The 17,943-nt window shown below is 72.6% G+C and overlaps 1 protein-coding gene across 2 annotated transcripts; it reads left to right on the forward strand.

The window, feature by feature from the left end:
* The first annotated feature begins 381 nt into the window (after window positions 1–381).
* DOK7 (docking protein 7) lies at window positions 382–17,930 on the forward strand. 2 transcript variants are annotated; one of them, XM_045834081.1, is made up of 10 exons: window positions 382–498; window positions 595–640; window positions 5,963–6,193; window positions 7,423–7,623; window positions 11,170–11,289; window positions 11,845–11,964; window positions 12,378–13,075; window positions 16,417–16,456; window positions 17,087–17,215; window positions 17,381–17,930. In XM_045834081.1, exons 1-10 carry the CDS (start codon window positions 469–471, stop codon window positions 17,515–17,517), a joined length of 1,752 nt encoding a protein of 583 aa, XP_045690037.1. In that variant the 5' UTR covers window positions 382–468; the 3' UTR covers window positions 17,518–17,930. The 2 variants fall into 2 exon arrangements, with proteins under 2 accessions (XP_045690037.1, XP_045690036.1); XM_045834080.1 differs by having other exon boundaries at window positions 387–522.
* Window positions 17,931–17,943: the final 13 nt, after the last annotated feature.

The raw sequence follows: 17,943 nt of genomic DNA on the forward strand, positions 1-17,943 counted from the left end.
CGTCCCCAAGTCAGCCTGTTGTTGGGGTGTCTGCTGACAGCCCTGGGTGGTGGGGGGTGGGGGGCAGGTGCCAGAGGCCAAGGCCAGGTTGGCTGGAGACAAACGTGAAAACTGGAGAGGTCGGCTCCGGAGCAGACCTTTCTGTTGGGCTGTTTGCTTCGCGTGTGGAAGAGCAGCAGAAGCCTGGCGCAGCGGAGCCGGCCCTGGGCCCCCGCTGCGGCTGGCGCCGGAGGGGCTCCGTGGACGGACGGACGGACGGACGGACGGTCTGGGGCGCCGACTGCGCACGCCGCGGCCGCAGGGGCGCGGCGGGAAGCGCACCCACCTCGCGGGACGCCCCGCCCGCGGCCCGCCCTCGCTGGCCCAGCCCAGGGCCCTCCCGGAGCTATTTTGAAAGTGACCCTGGGCTGGGGCGGCCGCGGGGCGGCGGGCAGAGGCGCGGCGGGCGCGCGGGAACCATGACAGAAGATGACCGAGGCGGCGCTGGTGGAAGGCCAGGTCAAGCTGCGGGACGGCAAGAAGGTGGGGGCGCGCGGCGGGCGCGGGGCGGGCGCGGGGCGCGGGCGGCCGCTCACGGCCCCTCTGTCCCCGCAGTGGAAGAGTAGGTGGCTGGTGCTGCGCAAGCCGTCGCCGGTGGCAGGTGAGCGGGGCGCGGGCCGGAGCCGGGCCGGGACGGGTGCGGGGCGCGGGGGAGCGGGCGAGGGTGGCCTCCTGCGCCGCGCCGGCCGGAGCGCGGCCAGCGAGCCCGAAATAGCCGGCAGCGCCGGGGCTGTAACCGGAGAGCGGTCGGGCCTCGGCCTCCGACTGCCGGGGACGCCGGGACCCTCCCGCAGGCGGGGCGCAGGGCCCTGGTCGCGGACAGAGGCCGGGGGCGGGAGCCCCCTTCGCAGGAGGGCGGGCTGCGGCCGGAGCGGCCTGCGCGCGGGAGCCCGGGCCGCCCCCAATCCCGCGCAGTGCTCCCGGGGTGGTGTGGCGCGGCGCCGGAACTCACTCCTGGAGTGAGCGTTGGTCGGGGCGGGGCTGGCTGTGTGTGGGGGGAGGGCGGCTGCCCCGCCGCCTTCCCCAGGTGGAGCAGAGACCGGGCTGCCGGCAGGAGCAGGGCTGCTTCTGCGCCCGAGGAAAACGAAGTGTGGGGGCCGGAGCGGAGACTGGCCCCGCCGGCCCGGGAGCCCGCGGCTGGGCATCTTTCTCCTCCCCCAGGGCCCGGGCGCAGGCGGTCGGGAGGCCGGGCGCTGGGCGGCTGCAGCTGCTCCCGGAGACAGGTGCCCTGGAGCCGGCCCAGGCCCCAGGGGTCGCGTGGGATGCCAGGGTGTGGGTGCGAGCCGCCTCCCACGCGTGGGCCTGCCAGAGAGTCTCCCGAGACACCCGGGTGCCTGCTGTTTCCCAGGGAGGGGGGCAGGGGGTCCTCCCTGTTCTCTGGGGTCCCCTCCTGGGCTCTTCCTGCTGAGCCTGCACCGGACTCCTCACCGCCGTGGAGACACAAGGGCCCACTCCAGGTCGCAGACACGCACTCGGGGCCTCATCACCGCCCCCCCCCCCACACACACACTGTGGTTCAGGCCCAGCCCCGAGGCTGGCGCGGTGTCCTGGGGGGTCTAGAGAGGCCTGGTCGAGGGGGCGGGGGTTGGGGAGACCGAGGCGCCCTGGCAGAGAGGGGGAAGAGAGGCAGTGGCCAGGCGGAGGGCAGGGCAGGCCCGGGGCAGAGGCCTGCGGTGCCGGTGCAGGGCCCAGCCCGCTGCGGCCGGAGCGAAGCTGCCTGCAGGCTGCGTGTTGCGTGGTGGCTCCCCGGGGAGCAGGGGCCTGTGCGGCCCTCTGGGACCGGTGTGCCCCTGGAAGAGCAGCCCGGGGTCAGCCTCTGCTCCCTCGGGGAGTGGGGTGATGTGCACCGAGCGATGGGTTCAGCTCTGCACCCGAGAGCCGGCTGCCAGGTGAGCTCCGCCCCACGGGAGGCCCGGCGGAGGGACAGGTGGTGCCGGCACCGGGGAGCCCTCAGGTGGCCCAGGGCTGCCCGCCTGCCCCGGGGCAGTGGAGGCAGCAGGCGCAGTGGGGCAGCGGGGCGGCCTCCGAGGCAGGGTGCCGGGCTGGGTCGGAGGGGAGAGGGTGGGGCCCCCGGGCAGGGCCTCGCATGCGCACAGCTGCCAGGCCAGGGGCAGGTGGGGGCGGGGGGAGTGGTGGGACGTCCGCTCAGAGCCCACCCACGGTCAGGGCGTGCAGACTGTGGCGGCCTTGGGGGCCTGACTGGAGGCAGAGATCCAAGGCTGCGCTCCTGCGTCACGCCCTCCCGGGAGGGCCCTCGGGGACAGTGCAGGGGCACCAGGGGCTCAGCGGGGGCCAAGGGCACCTTGTCACTTGGTGGCCTCGCCCCCACCGGAGGGAGCGCCTCCTGGAGTCAGGGCGAGGCAGTGAGAGAGGTGCCTTCACCGAGCCTGGTGATGCTTCAGCGGGTGTGTGTCCCTGGGGGCCTCGACCTCTGCCCTGGACAAAGGGCTCCTGTCCGGGCCCTGTCTCTGGTCCCGGCCCATGTCTGGTGGCCCTGGGCAGCCTCTCTGCCCCTCCCGGCCCAGCACACTCAGGGGGTCCCCAGGGCTTCCTTCTGCCCAGAAGAGCCCCCGGAGGGACCCTGAGTCCCGGGGCTGGGGGGCTTGTGGGTTCTTACGGGCAGAGGGCTGGCACCCAGGGGCCCGAGAACAGCCGGGGCCTTGCCTTTCGCCCCAGCCCCCCGCTGCTCCGGGACAGGCTGCAGGGCCAGCCCCGCAGGAGCGCCTGCCCTGTCTCCCCCAGGCCAGCACTCAGGGCGGGGGTCCTCCAGAGCAGAACTACCCCGCAGGCAGCCTGGCAGGGTTGGGACCTGCCGGGTGAGGTGCTGGGAGCCCACCCGCCGTCCCCACCAACCCCGGGCTGCGCGCTCAGTCTGCCCGGGAGCGGGGCCTCGGGGCACCTGCCCCCCCCACGCGGCTGGCAGCTCTGCTGAGCTGGGCGTGTCCCTAAAGGACGGGGGTCCCGGGGTGGTGATGGGCAGGGTCTCCCTCCAGGGGGCACCTCCTGGCTCGGGATTACCTGGGTCCCGTGGGAATGGGTGTGCTGTCTGAGTCCCAGGTGGGTGTCGGTGGTGGCCCCTCCTGTCCCCGTGGAGCCCTTGCACAAGGAGAACCCCTGGAGCTCTCGGCTCAGGTCCCAGCTCTGTCCCCGCGCCCTGTGCGCCCTGGACCGGTGCTCGTCCGGCCCATGGGGGACGGGTGAGGGGGCCGGACACCCAGACCCTGTGGGCCCCCGCCGACCACCGGGCCCCCCAGGTGCCCCAGGCACACGCTGTGAAACGCCTGCACGTCAGACGGGCGGGTGCCTCCTGGCTGCAGCCTGAGGCCCTGCACGCCGGCCTGCCCGGAGGTCCCGCACCCCCAGCTGCTTGGGGCTGCCCCGCCCCGCCCCCACCGGCTGCCCGCGCCATCCGCAGGGCCCCTCCGGCTCCTGCTGGCCTCTCTCCTGAAGACTCTGCCTCAAGGTCGCTGTGACCTCTTAGGGCCGAGTCTAGCTGCCGCTCTCCGGCCTCTGCCCCGGGCCCCACCGCGGCCACGTGGGTGTGAGTCTGCATCCCCAGCCGGCCGGCCAGCCGTCCTCGCGGCCCGTCCCCCACAGGGAGCCCGGAGGTGCACCCCCCCCCCCCCCCCCCACAGCCGGCTGTGAGCGCCTTCGAGGGCTCATGACTCCCCGGTTATTTTTACATCCAGCTGCCGCTCGAGCCACCGGTGCCCTGCAGGCCGAGCTCAGGCTCACGTGTCAGGGCATCACCCCAACCCTACACCCTCTCCCCCGGCTCCAGCATCCCCTCCCTCTTCCTCTCCCTCGTCCCCCATCCCCCATCCCCCACCCTGGAGGTCCCGGGAGCCCAGCTCCCTCTGCATCACCATGATGGCCGCAGGCTGGCCCGGGCCAGCGGCACCTCTTCCCCAACAGCTGCAGGAAGCTGCAGGTCTTCAGCGTGGTTACCCATGTCCCTGTCCCTTCTCTGGACACAGCCAGGCCAGGCCCCTTTGCTCAGAGCCCCCGGGTGCCCTGGGGCAATGGGATGAGGCTCTTGGCCGACCCCCAGGCCCGCCTGACCTGAACTCCTGACTTGGGACCACTCTCTCTCCCCCTCTGCCAGCCCCGCCCCGCCCTCCGGCCCCTGGCCCCCGGGGCCTTTGCACTGGCTGTCCGCTAGCACAGTGCTGTGCCCTGCCAGGCTGGCTCCTCTCGTCACCTGGCAGGTGGACTTCGAAGTCTGTCTCTGACCTTGCCCTCAGGCACAGCCCCTCCTGGTCACCAGGGCCTGTCCCCACTGCCCAAGTCACGCTTTCCCAAGGCTTCCCCCCTGGCGTCCCGCTGCAGAGTCCGACCGCTGGGCTGTGCCGCCTGGGCCCCGGGTTGCCCATGAGCAGAGTGAGGGCTGGGGGAGGGGCGGCAGCGGGGCAGAGCCGGAAGTGGGGGCCCCAAGGGCCCCAGCAAGGGGGCTCCCAGCGGTCCCCAGAGGGCGCTGGGCCCTATGCAGGACGTTTGCCCTTCTCCCCTCCCTCCCTGCAGGGCTGGGGCAGCCCGAGCTGCATCCTTCCTGGGGTCGGGGACCCAAGGCTGCCCCCCAGGTGCTGGCCGAGGCTCCCGGCTGGTGCCACCGTGCTCACTGTGGTGTGGCATCGGGTGCCGGGCCGGCCGGGCAGCGCCTGGACCCCGGAGGAGGGCACGCCCACTCCGCACACCGACCGCAGAGGCTCCGAGAGCCGAGGACTGTGTGTCCGGAGCCCGGTGTGGGTGTGTGCATGGGAGTGCTCACCCCCCGGGCGTCTCCTCGCCCCCCCTCGTCGTCGTCATCTGGGCCTCCTCTCTCCGTGGCGACCCCAGCCCCCTGCAGCCCCCCTCAGGCCCCACGGACATTGTGCCCCCGGAGCCCGGGCCAGGCTGCAGCGGCCTGTGCCCTTCGGCCCCGGGTCGCTGCGGTGATTAGCGCGGCTGGTCCCTCTCGGGACCCAGGGCCCGCGGGGACAGGAGAGGAGCCCCACAGCCGGGCGGCGTGGTCTCCGTCCTGCCCAGGAGAGCCTCCCCAGGGGCCAGTCCCGCAGGACTTCCTGGGGGCAGGTGCCACCCTCCCCCACCCCCGCCCTCGAGGACTGCCCTCTTCCCGACAGGTCTCGGGCCCCTGACTGAAAATTTCCGTTTCCCTGTCACCAGGTCCTACAGCAGCTTTGCACTAGAAAGCATCCCCAGAACAGCTTTTAAAAACGGGGCCCATTTACTGCCGGAGGGGAAGGGCAGGGGACGGTGCTGGTGCGGCTGTGGGACCCGGGGTCCCCCCACGTCCCCAGCTTCCCCATGGCGTCCTGCGCGTCCCTGCAACCTGTCAACCCGAGACGCTGCTCCTGCACTGCAGCCTGGGCCTGGGGCGGGGGCCGTGCTCCAGGCAGGATTTGCCTGGGGCCCCACGGACCGAGGGCAGCGCGCTGAGAACGCATCCCCAGCCCTGCCCGCCAAGCAGCTGCTTGCTCTGCTGGGGGTGACGAGGACAGAGCCCCCGCAGCTGTGGAAGAGACGGGGCCTGTGTGGGTTCCGGACCAGCGGCCCCTGGACCGGAGACCCAGAGGTCCGCAGGGGTGGTGGCTGCAAGGGCGCCCCCCGAGCCACCCACGGCACGTCCCGCAGCCCCTGCTAGTGCGACCCCCTCGGCTGCAGGGTGGGGCCGGGTGACGTGCTCGCCAGGGGCAGGCCAGCCCCGGAGTGTTTGGGGTCCTCTGTCTCCGTGGGCCGTGCAGGGTGGGGGTGACATTCTGTGGTTGAGGAGACGGAGGCTCAGAGTGGCTGGGTGACATGCTCGGGGCTGCCTCTCGAACCCGGGACTCTCGGGGGGGGGGGCGGCGAGGTTCTGGGCACCCGGGTGGCAGCCGCGCCGGCCGGCGCCCCTGACGGCCCGCGCCTGTCCGGTCCGCGCCCCCAGACTGCCTGCTGATGCTGGTCTACAAGGACCGGTCGGAGCGCGCCCGGGGCCTGCCGGAGCGCGGCAGCCAGACGCTGGAGCGCATCTGCGGCCTGGAGCCGGGGCTGCCCTACGAGGGCCTGGCCCACACGCTGGCGGTCGTCTGCCTGCCGCAGGCGGTCATGCTGGGCTTCGACAGCCACGAGGCCATGTGCGCCTGGGACGCCCGGATCCGCTGCGCGCTGGGCAAGGGTGAGTGGCGCGGGGCGCGGGGCTGGGCGGGGGTGCCCCGGGGCCCCACCCACGGGGGGGGGGCTGCAGAGGCCGTGGCCCGACCCCAGGCCACCGAGCTGCGGTGTCTGCTCGGCCCCCGGCCCGGGGCCTGAGCTCAGGGCCCCCAGTCTAGGAGTGTGAGGCTGGGTGGGGGTGGGGGAACGCTGGGCCTTTCCAGCCTCCTAAGTTGACCCCATCAGTTAGCACTCGGGCCTTTAACCCGAGGGGATGGACGTCTGAGCGGTGGGGCCTTCCAAAGTGCGGCCTTTGCTCCCTCACCGGGGCCACTGGAGCCCCGGGCCAGGGCGAGGAGCAGCTGTCCTGGGGTCGGGGGGTGGGCAGGGCGTCCACGGAGGGGAGGGAGAGGATGGGGCCCCGTTGCTTTCAACCCTATCCCGTGGGAACAGTGGCCCCCTGCCCCACCTGGGGCCCCCAGGCGGGGTGCTGAGGGTAGGGGGTCTGCGGAGGCCTGGCGAGAAGACACGGGGGAGAGGGGTCCCCTGCTGGGGGTTCCTGCCAGCTCACCGGGGTCAGAGGCTCCACCCCCTTTTGTCTTATGGGCCGGGGTGGGGCCCCTGTGGGCCCCCGTCTTCCAGCCTTGGGGCTCCCAGGAGGAGGAGGAGGAGGAGGAAGAGGAGGAGGAGGGTTGGAGCTGAGGCGGGGTCAGGAGGGCTGGCTGCCACCTACTCTGGGGGCCCGTCACCCCAGGTGGGCACTGCTGTCCGAGGTGAAGCGGTCTGGGGACACAGGTCACAGTGGCCTCCTTGTAGGGGCTGCAGGGGCTGAGGACCAGGCTGAGACGGGGGCTCGGCCTCCAGGAGCAAGTGGGTTGTGCTTGGCCCCAGGGGTGGGGGACCCATGGTTTCTGGAGCGCCCCTGTAGCCAGGCTCCGGGCCTCCCTGAGCCTCAGTGTCCCCGGTCTCTGAGACAGGGCCACGCGGCTGCCGCAGCAGCCGTTCCTGAGGGGAGGCGCTCTGTGTGCCAGGACCCCGTGCAGGCTGTTTTCACCACGGGCGCCAGGGCTCGCTGGGGTCTCATCCAGCTGCGGCCGGGGGTGGGGGGCATGGCGGGGGAAGCCCCTCCGAGGACCAGCCCGCCCTTGAGGCACAGGCGCAGCCAGAGCAGCCGCTGGGGCCTGGGCAGCGCCCTGCCCTCCCCGCCCCGCCCCCATGCCCGGTGACTGCCCTCTCGCCCCGCCTGCCCCTCAGTGCACAGGTTCCACGTGACGGTGGCCCCAGGCACCAAGCTGGAGAGCGGCCCTGCCACCCTCCACCTCTGCAACGACATCCTAGTCGTGGCCCGAGACGTCCCTCCCGTCGTCACGGGCCAGTGGAAGCTGTCCGACCTCCGGCGCTACGGGGCCGTGCCCAACGGGTTCATCTTTGAAGGCGGGACCAGGTGTGGGTACTGTAAGTACGCGGCCGCGGGAACCCCGGGCACAGGCGCTCCCGCGTCCCTGCGCGACCTCGGGCCCCGCGCACGCGCTTTGCTGGCGCCCAGGGACTCGGCCTGGGGGCTGTCTCTCACAAGGGGGAGCTGGGTGCGAGTCCCGACCCCGGTGCTCCCCCTGGGGGTGGGGGGCTCCCAGCAAGGGGAGGGCGAGGGGCGGGGCCCCGGCAGGAAGCCGTGCGGAAGGGCCCGGGGTCTCCGAGCCCAGCTCCTAGTCACACTCGCGGCCCTGCGTCGGGGGCACCGGGCGGGCGTCAGAGCCGCTTGAGTTCCGGTTTCATGGAAAAAAAGAATAAACGTATGTGTGAGGACGTTCGTTGAAACGTGTCCACGTGCGTGGGTGGAAGGACGCCCGTGGGCGCCCGGGTCCTGGCCTGTGAGCCCCCCACTCCAGGGCTGGAGGGCGAGAGGAGGTGAGCTCGGACAGGGCGCGAGGCCCGGCCACCCGCGGGAGCCACCGTCGGGCCGCGGAAGCGCACGGGCAGGTTGCGCCGGCCGGGAGGGGGCGCTGTTCCGCCGCCGCCGCCCGCTGCTCTCCGTTCGAGATGCAGATGGGGCCTGGTGGGAGCCGCGCCCCGGGCGGCCTCCAGTGGGGACCAGGAGGGCGAGGACTTAGCTCAGGGGCTGCGGCCGCGATGCACGGGGTCTGCGGGGCTCCTGGGCCTGGCCCTGCCTCGTTCCTCTGGGCGGACGGAGCCATTGCACCTGAGCCCTGGGCTGTGGCGCCTGTGGCTCTGGCCTGCGCCCCGCTGCAGGGCACCCGCTTCCTTGGATACGCGCTATGTTTGCCCCAGGCGTTACGCAGTAGGGCCCGCTGGCCCGCTGGGTAGTTCTCCTCCGAGGCCGCGGATCCCGGATCCTTGCAGACACCGGATTTTTTTTTTTTTTTTTTAAGATTTGGGGAACGGAAGGAGAGAGGGAGAGAAACGTCAATGCTAGGTGCTTCTTGCGCGCCCCCTGGTGGGGCCGGGGCCCCGACCTAGTCTACAGCCCAGGCACGTGCCCTGACTGGGAATCAAACCCGCAACCCCTTGGTTGGAAGGCCGGCGCTCAGCCCACGGAGCCGCACCAGCCGGGGCTCGAAGGGCTTTGAAGTGAGCACGGGGTGAAGCCCCGGGGCGAGCCAGCCCGCTCTGTGCTTGGAGTGCACTGCCTGTCCCGCCGTGAGGGGCCCTCTGGCGCCCCCTTCTAGACGCAGTCCTCCACCAGCTGGGGGCCCCCATGGGGCCGAAGCCCCGTCCCTGACCCAGGAACTCGGGGGAGGGGAAGCAAGTGCTCGGTGGCTTCTCTGGGCCAGGCCCCGGGTGCAGGGCTGGGGCACCAGGTCTTCAGTCCTCGGGGGCCTGGAGGCGGCTGGCGGGCGGGGCTGGCAGAGGGGGGAGGCTGCTCCAGGCTCCCGAGGCGCAGACTGCGCCCTGTGCGGGGGCAGGAACCCCCGAGGGTGGGGGAGGCTGAGGAGCAGGGAACTGCGAAAAGCCCAGGCAAATGGGCCGCGCGGCCCCTTCGGACGGTGCCGGTTGGTTTCATGCCTGCGCTCTGAGGTCTGTGCTGCGGGGCTGGGACCGAGTGTCCACGGAGGCGGCCTGGGGACCAGAGTTGCACAGGGCCACCGGCCAGGGAGAGACAGGACAGGACAAGCCCTGTGGGGCTCCCACGTTACTGGGGTTCGGGGTGCCTGTGCCAGCCCCACGAGCTCTGTGCATCACCCCCATTTTACAGACGAGGAGAATGAGGCAGAGAGCCACCCAGACTTGCCCGTCTGAGTGCGGTGGAGCCCGTGGTCTGCCCGGGGGCGCAGCCCGAGGGTCCCCCACGCTGTCCCCTGCACTGTGGCCCCATGAGGGACCCTCTGGACATGCCAGGCCGCATGGGGGCCTCATCTCTCCTCCAGATCCGAGGAGCTCGGTCCTGGGAGTGAAGCCCCGAGCTCTCCCAGGACCCCAGGGGTGGGTGTCCCTGGGCCCTAGTGAGGGTGCTGGAGGGCCCGGCCTCATGTGCAGGGCCCCCGCTCCCCGGCACCAGCACACCCCAGGCCCCAGCCCCGCCTCCTGGGACAAGGGGGAAGCCCAGCCCCCCAGGCTGCTCCCACTCCAGCAGCTTCCGTGGGTCAGGAGCAACCCATCCACGGAGCCCGAGGGCAGCGTGAGGCTGGAACCCACGGAGGGCTGGCAAGAGGTCGGGGAGCCGCGTCCCAGGCGGCCCCGTCACGAGGCTCAGGCAGTCCGGCCCTCTGAGCCGGGTGCCCTCCCCGGGGAGCCGCTGCCAGCTGGGGTGGGGGCTGTGGCCACGTCCCCAGGCCTCACCAACCGCCGCATCTTCAGGAGCGTGACGCGGGGCAGACGCCCCGGCGGAATGCCGCCGGCTCCAGTCCCCTCGTAATGTGGTTTTTTATAGTCGGGGGACTGCTTGTGCCCGGGCGTCTGCCAGGTGCCCGGGAGCTGGGGATTAGAGGCCGGCCCGGGAGGGCGGGGTGGGCGGCGGCCGGCCGGTGTGGTGGGGCCTCCCCCTTGCCTGCCGTCCGGCCGAGGGGGGACAGTGCTCTGCCAGCTCGCCTTGCCTGGGAGGGCTGCCCGCCGGGCCTCTTGGGGGCCCCTGGGGGGGGGCCCTTCTCTCCGCCTAAGTTTCTTTGTCTCTACGGCAGTTGGGTCACCGTTTTGGGGGTGTTGCGTGGGGGAAGCTCCAGCCACCGAAGGGTGTGCACTGCCCTCGCATCTGGGGGGCTACCGAGGGGCACAGTGGCGTTATCGGGGTGGTGGGGGGAGCCGGCTCTCCGGCCCTGCGAGGGTGGAGACCCTGATGGCAGCAGAGGCTCTGGAGTGGAGCTTCCGGTCCCACGCCTGCCCACATGGCGCGCAGGGACCGCCCCCCCCGGGAGAGCACGTGCCTTTCTTTGGGCAACAGGCCGAGGGCGAGAGCCGAAGGCATTCCTGGGTGGTGAGGCCGCTCCGCCGGCCCAAACCCACGTGGCCCGGTGTCCCCATTCACTGGCGGTGAGGGATTTCATTCACCCTGGCGGGGCCGCGGGCCCAGCGGCAGGGCGGGGGGGCGCCCCGCGGACTCACCCAGCCTGCCCTCCGCCCTGGCACCCCTGGGCGTGCAGGCCCCGGGTGCCCGCCGCCCGAGCCCCTTCCTTTGCTGAGAGGGAGTCCCAGGGCGCCAGCTCCGCTTGCACCCTGACCCCAGGGCTCCTGTTTCCCACCTGAAAACACTGGGGGCGGGGCGCTGGCTGGCCTGGGGGCGGGGCACTGGCTGGCCTAGGCAGGGCGGCCGCTTCTTTGCGGGGCGGGCGTCCTGGCTGCAGTCTCACCAGCACCACAGTCAGCACTCGTCACAGCCCTGGGCACGGGGCCCCCCACAGGGTGACGGTCTCACAGCCACCCTCCCGGGAGGGTGGGCCGGCTCTGGGCTGCCCTGCCCCCTGTCCCTCAGTGAGCTCGGAGATGGGCGGGGCCGCAGGGAGCCCCGGCCCCCAGGCTCCGGCCAGGCTGACAGGCTGTCCCCCGCAGGGGCCGGGGTCTTCTTCCTGTCCTCCGCGGAGGGCGAGCAGATCAGCTTCCTGTTCGACTGCATCGTTCGCGGCATCTCCCCGACCAAGGGCCCTTTTGGGCTGCGGCCGGTTCTCCCAGGTGCGTGGGTAGCACGGCGTGGCAGGGGGCCCTCGGCGTCCGCCCAGCTGGGCTCCTGGGGACATCGGCCTTCCTCCACAGGCCTGAGCTGTTGGGGCGCCCAGGCCACCACTTCTGGTTGGGACGGTCGTGCCGATCAGAAGTGGTCAACCGGGTGGGGGTCAGCCAGGGACCCCAGCCCTGGGCGGGGCTCCTGCAGACCTTCTGAGCAGCCCTGGCCCCCAGACTGGTGGCGGGGGGCGGGGCGAGCCTTCCCGTCCCCTGCTCGTGGCCGGGTGCTGTCTTCCAGCCTCTGCGCCGGAGCCTCCGGGCCAGCTCTGGTGGCTGGCGTGGCAGCGCCCTCTGCTGGCGCTGTCCCTCCTTGCAAGCCTGTGTGGCTTGAGCACAGGGTGCGGACAGTGGGCTCCCGGGGCGGGGTGGACACCTGTTGCCCTGCCGTGGGTTGGGGACACACCAGGCTGGCCCTACATGACGTCCCGGGCAGCACGGGGGCTGTGGCTGAGTGGCTGCCGGGAGGGGGCCGGGGCTGCCTCTGGTGATTCCTCTCTGCTGCAGACCCCAGCCCCGGGGGACCCGCCGCCGCCGAGGAGCGAGTGGCCCAGGAAGCCCTGGAAGCGCTGCAGCTGGAGAAGCGGCTCAGCCTCCTCTCCCACCTCGGCCGGCCCGGCAGCGGAGGTGGGGCCTGCGGGCGGTGGGGGCGGGGCTCAGGGTGGGGGCGGGGCCGCCCTCCGGGCCTTCATTCACTCAGTCCTCTCCATCCTGCTTATTCACGCCTCCCGGATGGGCGGAGCCAGGCACACTAGGTGCTGGCCTGGGCAGGACAGGAGGGACGCGGGGGGGGGGGGCTTCCCACCCACTGGACGAGGCCACCGCCCGAGGGGGCTCCCCCATGGGTGCCCAGACACACAGGCCCAGGGTGCAGCTCCGTGCTGGCTCTGGCCCAGGGTGAGGGGAGTGGGGCCGGGAGATGCACTAGATGTCAGCCCCCACCAAGCCCGTCCCACCCCAGGGCCCCCCCCCCCGCAGTCTCAGGGCCCCCTCCCCACCCCAGGGCTCCCCCCAGCCTCAGCGCCCCCTGTCCACCCCAGGGGACGACCGCAGCCTGTCCAGCTCGTCGTCAGAAGCCAGCCACTCGGACGTCAGCGCCAGCAGTCGGCTCGCCGCCTGGCCAGAGCAGTCCTCGTCCTCGGCCAGCACGTCGCAGGAGGGGCCCGGGCTGGCGGCGGCCCAGGCCCCGGGGGAGGCCGTGCTGGGCGCCTCTCGGCCGCCTCCCAAGCCGCCGAGGCCGCGGCAGCTGCAGGAGGTGGGCCGCCAGAGCTCCTCGGACAGCGGCATCGCCACGGGCAGCCACTCCTCCTACTCGGGCAGCTTCTCCTCCTGCGCCGGGAGCAGCCTGGACGTGTGGCGCGGCGGCGATGAGCTCGGCTCGCTGCTCAGCCTGCCACCGGCGGCGGGGGCGCCCGAGCCCAGCCTGTGCGCCTGCCCGCCCGGGACAGCGGAGTACCAGGTGCCCAGCGCCCTGCGGCCCCATTACGACACGCCCCGCAGCCTGCGCCCGGCCCCCAGGGACCAGACCCCCGCTGCCCAGGGCGGCCCCGACGGCAGTGCAGCCGGGGACCCCGGCGGCCAGACGCCCACAGGCTGCCCCTCTGGTGCGAGGCGGCGGGGACAGGAGGCGGAGGCCCCGGGCGGCGAGGCCGCCCGAGTGCCCTGGGAAGCAGGCGGCCCCCACGCGGGGCCCCCTCCGGCCTTCTTTTCCACGTGCCCGACCTGCGGAGGGCTCAAGGTAAACCCCCTTCCCTGAGGGCAGGCGCGCCCCTCCTCACGGGCACGCGCGAGGACCGTCCTTTGGGCATTTGGTGACACCGGCAACAGTGCGGCTTAGTGGGGCGTGGGGGCGGGGCGGCCCCTGGGGGCCAGCCTCCAGGGGGCGGAGCCTGCAGGAGGGCGCTGGGGCTGCCAGTGGACCCGCAGGATCGGGTGGGGGCGGGGACGGACTTGGTGCAGCTGGAAGTGCCTTCTGTTAAGTGGCGGCTCTGGGCAGGTGGGCGGGTCCGCTGAGCCCCCGGCCCAGGATCAGGTGTCAGGCGCGGGTGGGCGCTGGGCCCTCCCGGGGGGCCCCTCCCCTCTCAGCCCGGGTCCCGCTTCCGCGGTCCCGCTTCCGCCGCTCCGCAGCCTCGCCGCCCCTAGACCTAAATCCCTCCGCAGCGGCGCCACTCGCCCGAGTCCCGGGGACTTTGAGCCAAGACGGACCACCCTGTGCGGCCCTGTGTGCAGGACGGGGGGCTGCTTGTCCCTCCGTCCTCCTCGAGCCACACCCACCGGCGGCCTGTCCTGTGGGGAGGAAACTGAGGCTCAGGAGGCCCAGGGACTTGTGGGGGCGGGTCTCTGCCCTCCCGGCTCCGCCCACGCAGCCTTTTCCCGGGAGGGGCTGAGGCTGCCTTCCGAGTGGCCGGCGAGGCTGGAGGCCCAACTGCAAAAGGGCTGGAAGGCTGGGGGTCAGAAGCAGAGGCCGCTCCTTCGCGCCCCAGGGACCGCCGTGGCCCCCGGGCCCGCCAGCGCCCTCCGCGGCCTGCCCGCTCGCCTGCATGGAGTGCCGCCGTGGGGCCTGGCGCTGTGCGCTCGTGCTGCGGTCTGAGAGGCGGCGTGAGCAGCGCGGCCGCGGCCGCGGCCGTCGGCTCTGGACTCTGGGTGGCTTTGCCCCGCGCTCCGGAACCAGCCCCGTGGGGGCGGGCGGCTCACCCGTCCCTGTCCCGCTTCGTCCCCTCTCCGCTGGCTGAAGGCGTTTGTGGTTTTCACACCGTTGAGATCTGACCGTTTGTAATAAATCCTTACACCGGAAATAAAACGTTCTTTTCTTATCATCTTGTTCTGTTCCGTGTGGCCCCCCGCCCCGGCCCTCCCCGCGGGATGAGACCGATGTCCCACGCGAGGCTGTGCCTGGCCGGTCGGCCTAAAGCCTCGGCGTGCGGGGCGACGACAGCGGCGGGCTGCAGGCGGCCCGGGGCTGGCGCGCGCTCACGACCTTGAGTACGTGCATGCGTGTGCGCGCGTGTGTGTGTGTGTGTGCACGTGTGCTGTGTGGCTGTCCAGTGCATGCACGCAAGTGTGGTCCGTGTGATGTGTGCACACGTGGCGTGTTCCTGAGTGTTTATTGGAGACCACAGTGAGGTCCTCGGTGGCCCCTGGGGCTCAGGCAGGTGGCCTCCAGTGTCCAGGTGAGGTGGACACTTGCTCCGTGGGCCCGTGAGGGTGCTGGCTCGGAGCCAGGTGGCCCTCTCTGCCGTCCGCCCCACGGGTGGCGGGGCTCCGGGGACCCCCCAGTCTTCCCTGCACGTGCGGGGGGCCGGGCCCGCCCTGTCGCCCTGTCGCCCTGTCGCCCTGTCTGCAGCCCTCTGGGCGAGCCCTGCATCCCTGCCGGTGGGGAAGGCAGGCTCGGGGGCCGCACGGGGCCCGCCTGCCGGCCGGGTGGCCCTAGGAAGTCACGCCACCAGTCTGAGCCTCAGTTTCCTCTCCCGCAGGTGGGCCCGCGGGGAGGGTCTGCCGAGGTGACACAAGTCAGTCAAGTCAGTGCCCCACAGAGGCCTGTGAGTGAGTCGTGTCACACACACGGCCGCCACCACCACCTCCACCCCGAGGGGTCTGGCCAGCCTCACAGGAAACACGCGGGGCTGCGGGCTGGGGCGGGGTGGGGGAGGGGGAGGGGGCAGGCGTTCCTCCCACCAGAACCCGCGGAGCGGAGTGACTTGCCCCGCCCTGTGACGCCATGGAGGGCGGGGCTACGCCTTCCGCTCGCCCCGCCCCACGCGGGCGGATTTGGACGCGGCAGGCGGTTGGCTGGGACTCGAGGGACCGGCCGTCCGGGGGCTAAGGTGGGAGGGTGGACGCAGGCAAGTCTGGAGCCGGGTGGCCAGAGCCTCCCACCCTCGGTCCGCGGCAGGAGGCGGCCCCCAGGACCCGGTGGGCGGGGCCGGGCTGTGGACCACCAGGCCTCATCCAGGGGAGGGAGGGGCCCTCCGTGGGCGTGGCCACTGCGGCCCTCTGGGGGCTCCTAGAGGCCTCGGCCTCCCGGGTGAGCGGCCCTTCAGGTGCGCAGTGCCGGGGCTGGGGGGTGGCCTGAGCGGGCAGACGCCCCCCACCACGGGTCCGCAAGTCCTGTCTCCAGGGCCCTGCCTGGCCCTGCCCCAGTCCCGCCCCCGGGGAGGGAGACACAGCGGCCTTGCGTCTGCTCATTTCCAGACACCCGTGGTGTCTCGCACCTGCGGGGCTGGCCCTGGAAGCAGGTGCCGTCTGTGGGGTGCGGGGGCGCCCCTGAGGGCAGGGGGGCCGGTGCGCAAGGGCCTGGCTCCCGGAGCGCGTCGGCCTCTGGTCCTGGGTGTGGAAGGTCAGCAGACCCCGGGCACCGCCCCAGAGCACACGGCCCCTCACCGGCCCCTCACACCAGGTGACGGGTCCCAGCAGCCCCTTGCGCAGGAGCCTGGCCCAGGGCGGGGGTGGGGCGCTCGTTCGGAGCCTGGCAGTGCCTGCGCCCTCCTGGGAAGCAGAGTGGGCTCCCGCGCCGTGGTTCCAGCCCCCAGTCCGGCCGCGAGGCCCAGCTCCTGGGGGGTTTGGGACACGGAGGTCCTGGGGTCAGCATAGGTGCCGGCCATGAGCTGGGTGCTCCGTCCCTCCTTCTGTCCCCAGGCGTCAGCGTCCCCAGCTGTGAAGCCACCACAGTCCCTTCCTCCCCTGGGTTCCCCTGGCTCTCTCAGCACCTGGGAGAGGCCCCTGGTCAGGCCGCTCTGCTGCCTGGGGGGTGTGCGTGCGCCACAGCCTGGCCTGCCCCAGCACAGCAGGGGGCCCAGCTGCGAGCCAGCAGAGCCCCTTACAGCACGGGCCGGGTGGATGGGGGCCACGTCCCTGACTCCCCACCCCCCCAGATGGGGTCCGGCAGGGCAGGGCTCAGGGACAGGCGTGAGTGCTGGGCGCACAGGGCGGGGCCCCGGGCTGCTCTCCCCTGCGGCCAACCCCATCCCGCCCTGGGTTGCCCTCCGGGTCAGTGTCCTGGCCCTCAGCTGGGTGCGGGGGGCAAGGCGGGGGACGGATGGACAGACGGATGGACAGCTGACCGAGCTCTCTCTGGTCTAGGGAGCGGCGGCCTCACCCCCCGGGTTCCCGGCGCCTTCAGGTAGGCTTGGCTTCCGGACCGGCTCCTGCACACACACGGGGTGGGGGGCGGGGGTCACGGAGGCCAGGGTGACAGCCCAGCCGGGAAACCTGTGCCGGAGAGGGCCCGAGGGCAGGAGGGGGTGCTGCTGGGACCGGCACCTGGTCCCCTTTGGGTGGGTCCTGCCTGTAGCCAAGGGCTGGCGGGAGCCTGCTGTGGAGGCCCAGCCTGGACCCCACTGAGCAGTTCCTGGGACGGGGGAGGGGCCTGACGTGCTGGGGGGACACCGAGGAGGGGGCGGCACTGTGATGTGCATGTGGCCCTGCACTCAGGCCTGGGAGGAGCAGGACACCAGGGCCCCGATGAGAAAGCGGCTGGGAGGGGTGGTCGAGGTCGGCGGCAGGCAGCAGGGCTGGAGCCAGCAGAGAGAGGGCCCTGGGGGTCGCCCACAGCAGAGGGGAGGTGTGTGCTCGGTGGTGGGGGGACTGTCTCAGGGTAGGCAGAGGCAGACCAGGGAAACGGAAGTAGCCCCCAAAGCCCTGCAGAAGTGGCGGCGAGAGCAGGAGGGGTGGATGGGGGGCACTGGCTGCGCAGTCCTGGGGTCAGCAGGCTCCCAGCCACCCCTGGGGACTCACAGCCCCGTCCTCGTAGGGGCCCTGGGGCCCGAGAGGCCCATCAGCGAGGCGCCCACCTACGTGAACATCCCCGCCAGCCCCTCCCCCAGGACACAGCTGCACTACCTGGGCCTGGGGCTCCCAGAGGCCAGCGTTGGGGTCCGAGGTAGGTCCCCGCAGAGCCTACAGGGGTGGGCACCTTGGGGACCTCAGGTCCTGCTGGGTGGGTGGCATGGGCAGACCCCCAGCCCTCCCCCAGTGCAAGTGGAGGCCTCTGCAGAGGAGGGGGCTCCCCTGGGTCACCGGGCCGCTCACCCGGGGCTGCTTGCAGGGGCCGGCGCCGCCCACTACGCCCAGATCGACCTTGCGGCCACCGCGGCGGCCCACAGGGCGGGCACGCAGCACGCACAGGCACGAGAGGAGCGGCTGGCCGAGCTGGAGCCCCGGAGGAAGGGGGCCCCTCGCTGAGTGGCCCGCGCTCCCATGGCGGACAGCTGCGTGTGGTGGAGCGGTGGTGCTGGGCCAGGACAGCAGCCTCCCTCGCCTGCACCAGCTTCTGAGCTGGGGGTCCAGGGGGCGGCAGCAGGCTCGGCCCTGAGCCCTGGGGTGGGGTGGCAGGGCCCTGGGGCTGTGCCAGCAAACAAGTGAGGTCCAGGGCTGAGAAGGCTCTGCCCCCAGCCCTGGACACAGTTCAAAGGTACAGGGCTCTCCTTTTAAGCTGCAAGCGGGGGGCAAGGCATGGCCAGCGTGCCCCGGCCCAGGGCTGCAGCGCACCAGGCCCCTCCGGTGGGGGGCCCAGACACCCACGCCACCACCTTCGCACCTCGGGAGAGAGGCGGTGTCACTGTCCAGTCACAGACCTCAGGGAGGGCACGGTGTCAACTCCATGCCCAT

The sequence above is a fragment of the Phyllostomus hastatus genome, unplaced genomic scaffold (assembly GCF_019186645.2).
Source record: "Phyllostomus hastatus isolate PE091 unplaced genomic scaffold, TTU_PhHast_1.1 phas_contig_196, whole genome shotgun sequence".
In the NCBI taxonomy this organism is placed as follows: domain Eukaryota; kingdom Metazoa; phylum Chordata; class Mammalia; order Chiroptera; family Phyllostomidae; genus Phyllostomus; species Phyllostomus hastatus.

Excerpts from the sequence above, each read along its gene's own strand:
- DOK7 (XM_045834080.1), top strand. The coding sequence starts at position 469 with ATGACCGAGGCGGCGCTGGTGGAAGGCCAGGTCAAGCTGCGGGACGGC. Across the intron at positions 641-5,962 it reads CAAGCCGTCGCCGGTGGCAG|ACTGCCTGCTGATGCTGGTC; the intron begins GTGAGCGGGGCG and ends CCGCGCCCCCAG. Across the intron at positions 13,076-16,416 it reads CGACCTGCGGAGGGCTCAAG|GGAGCGGCGGCCTCACCCCC; the intron begins GTAAACCCCCTT and ends TCTCTGGTCTAG.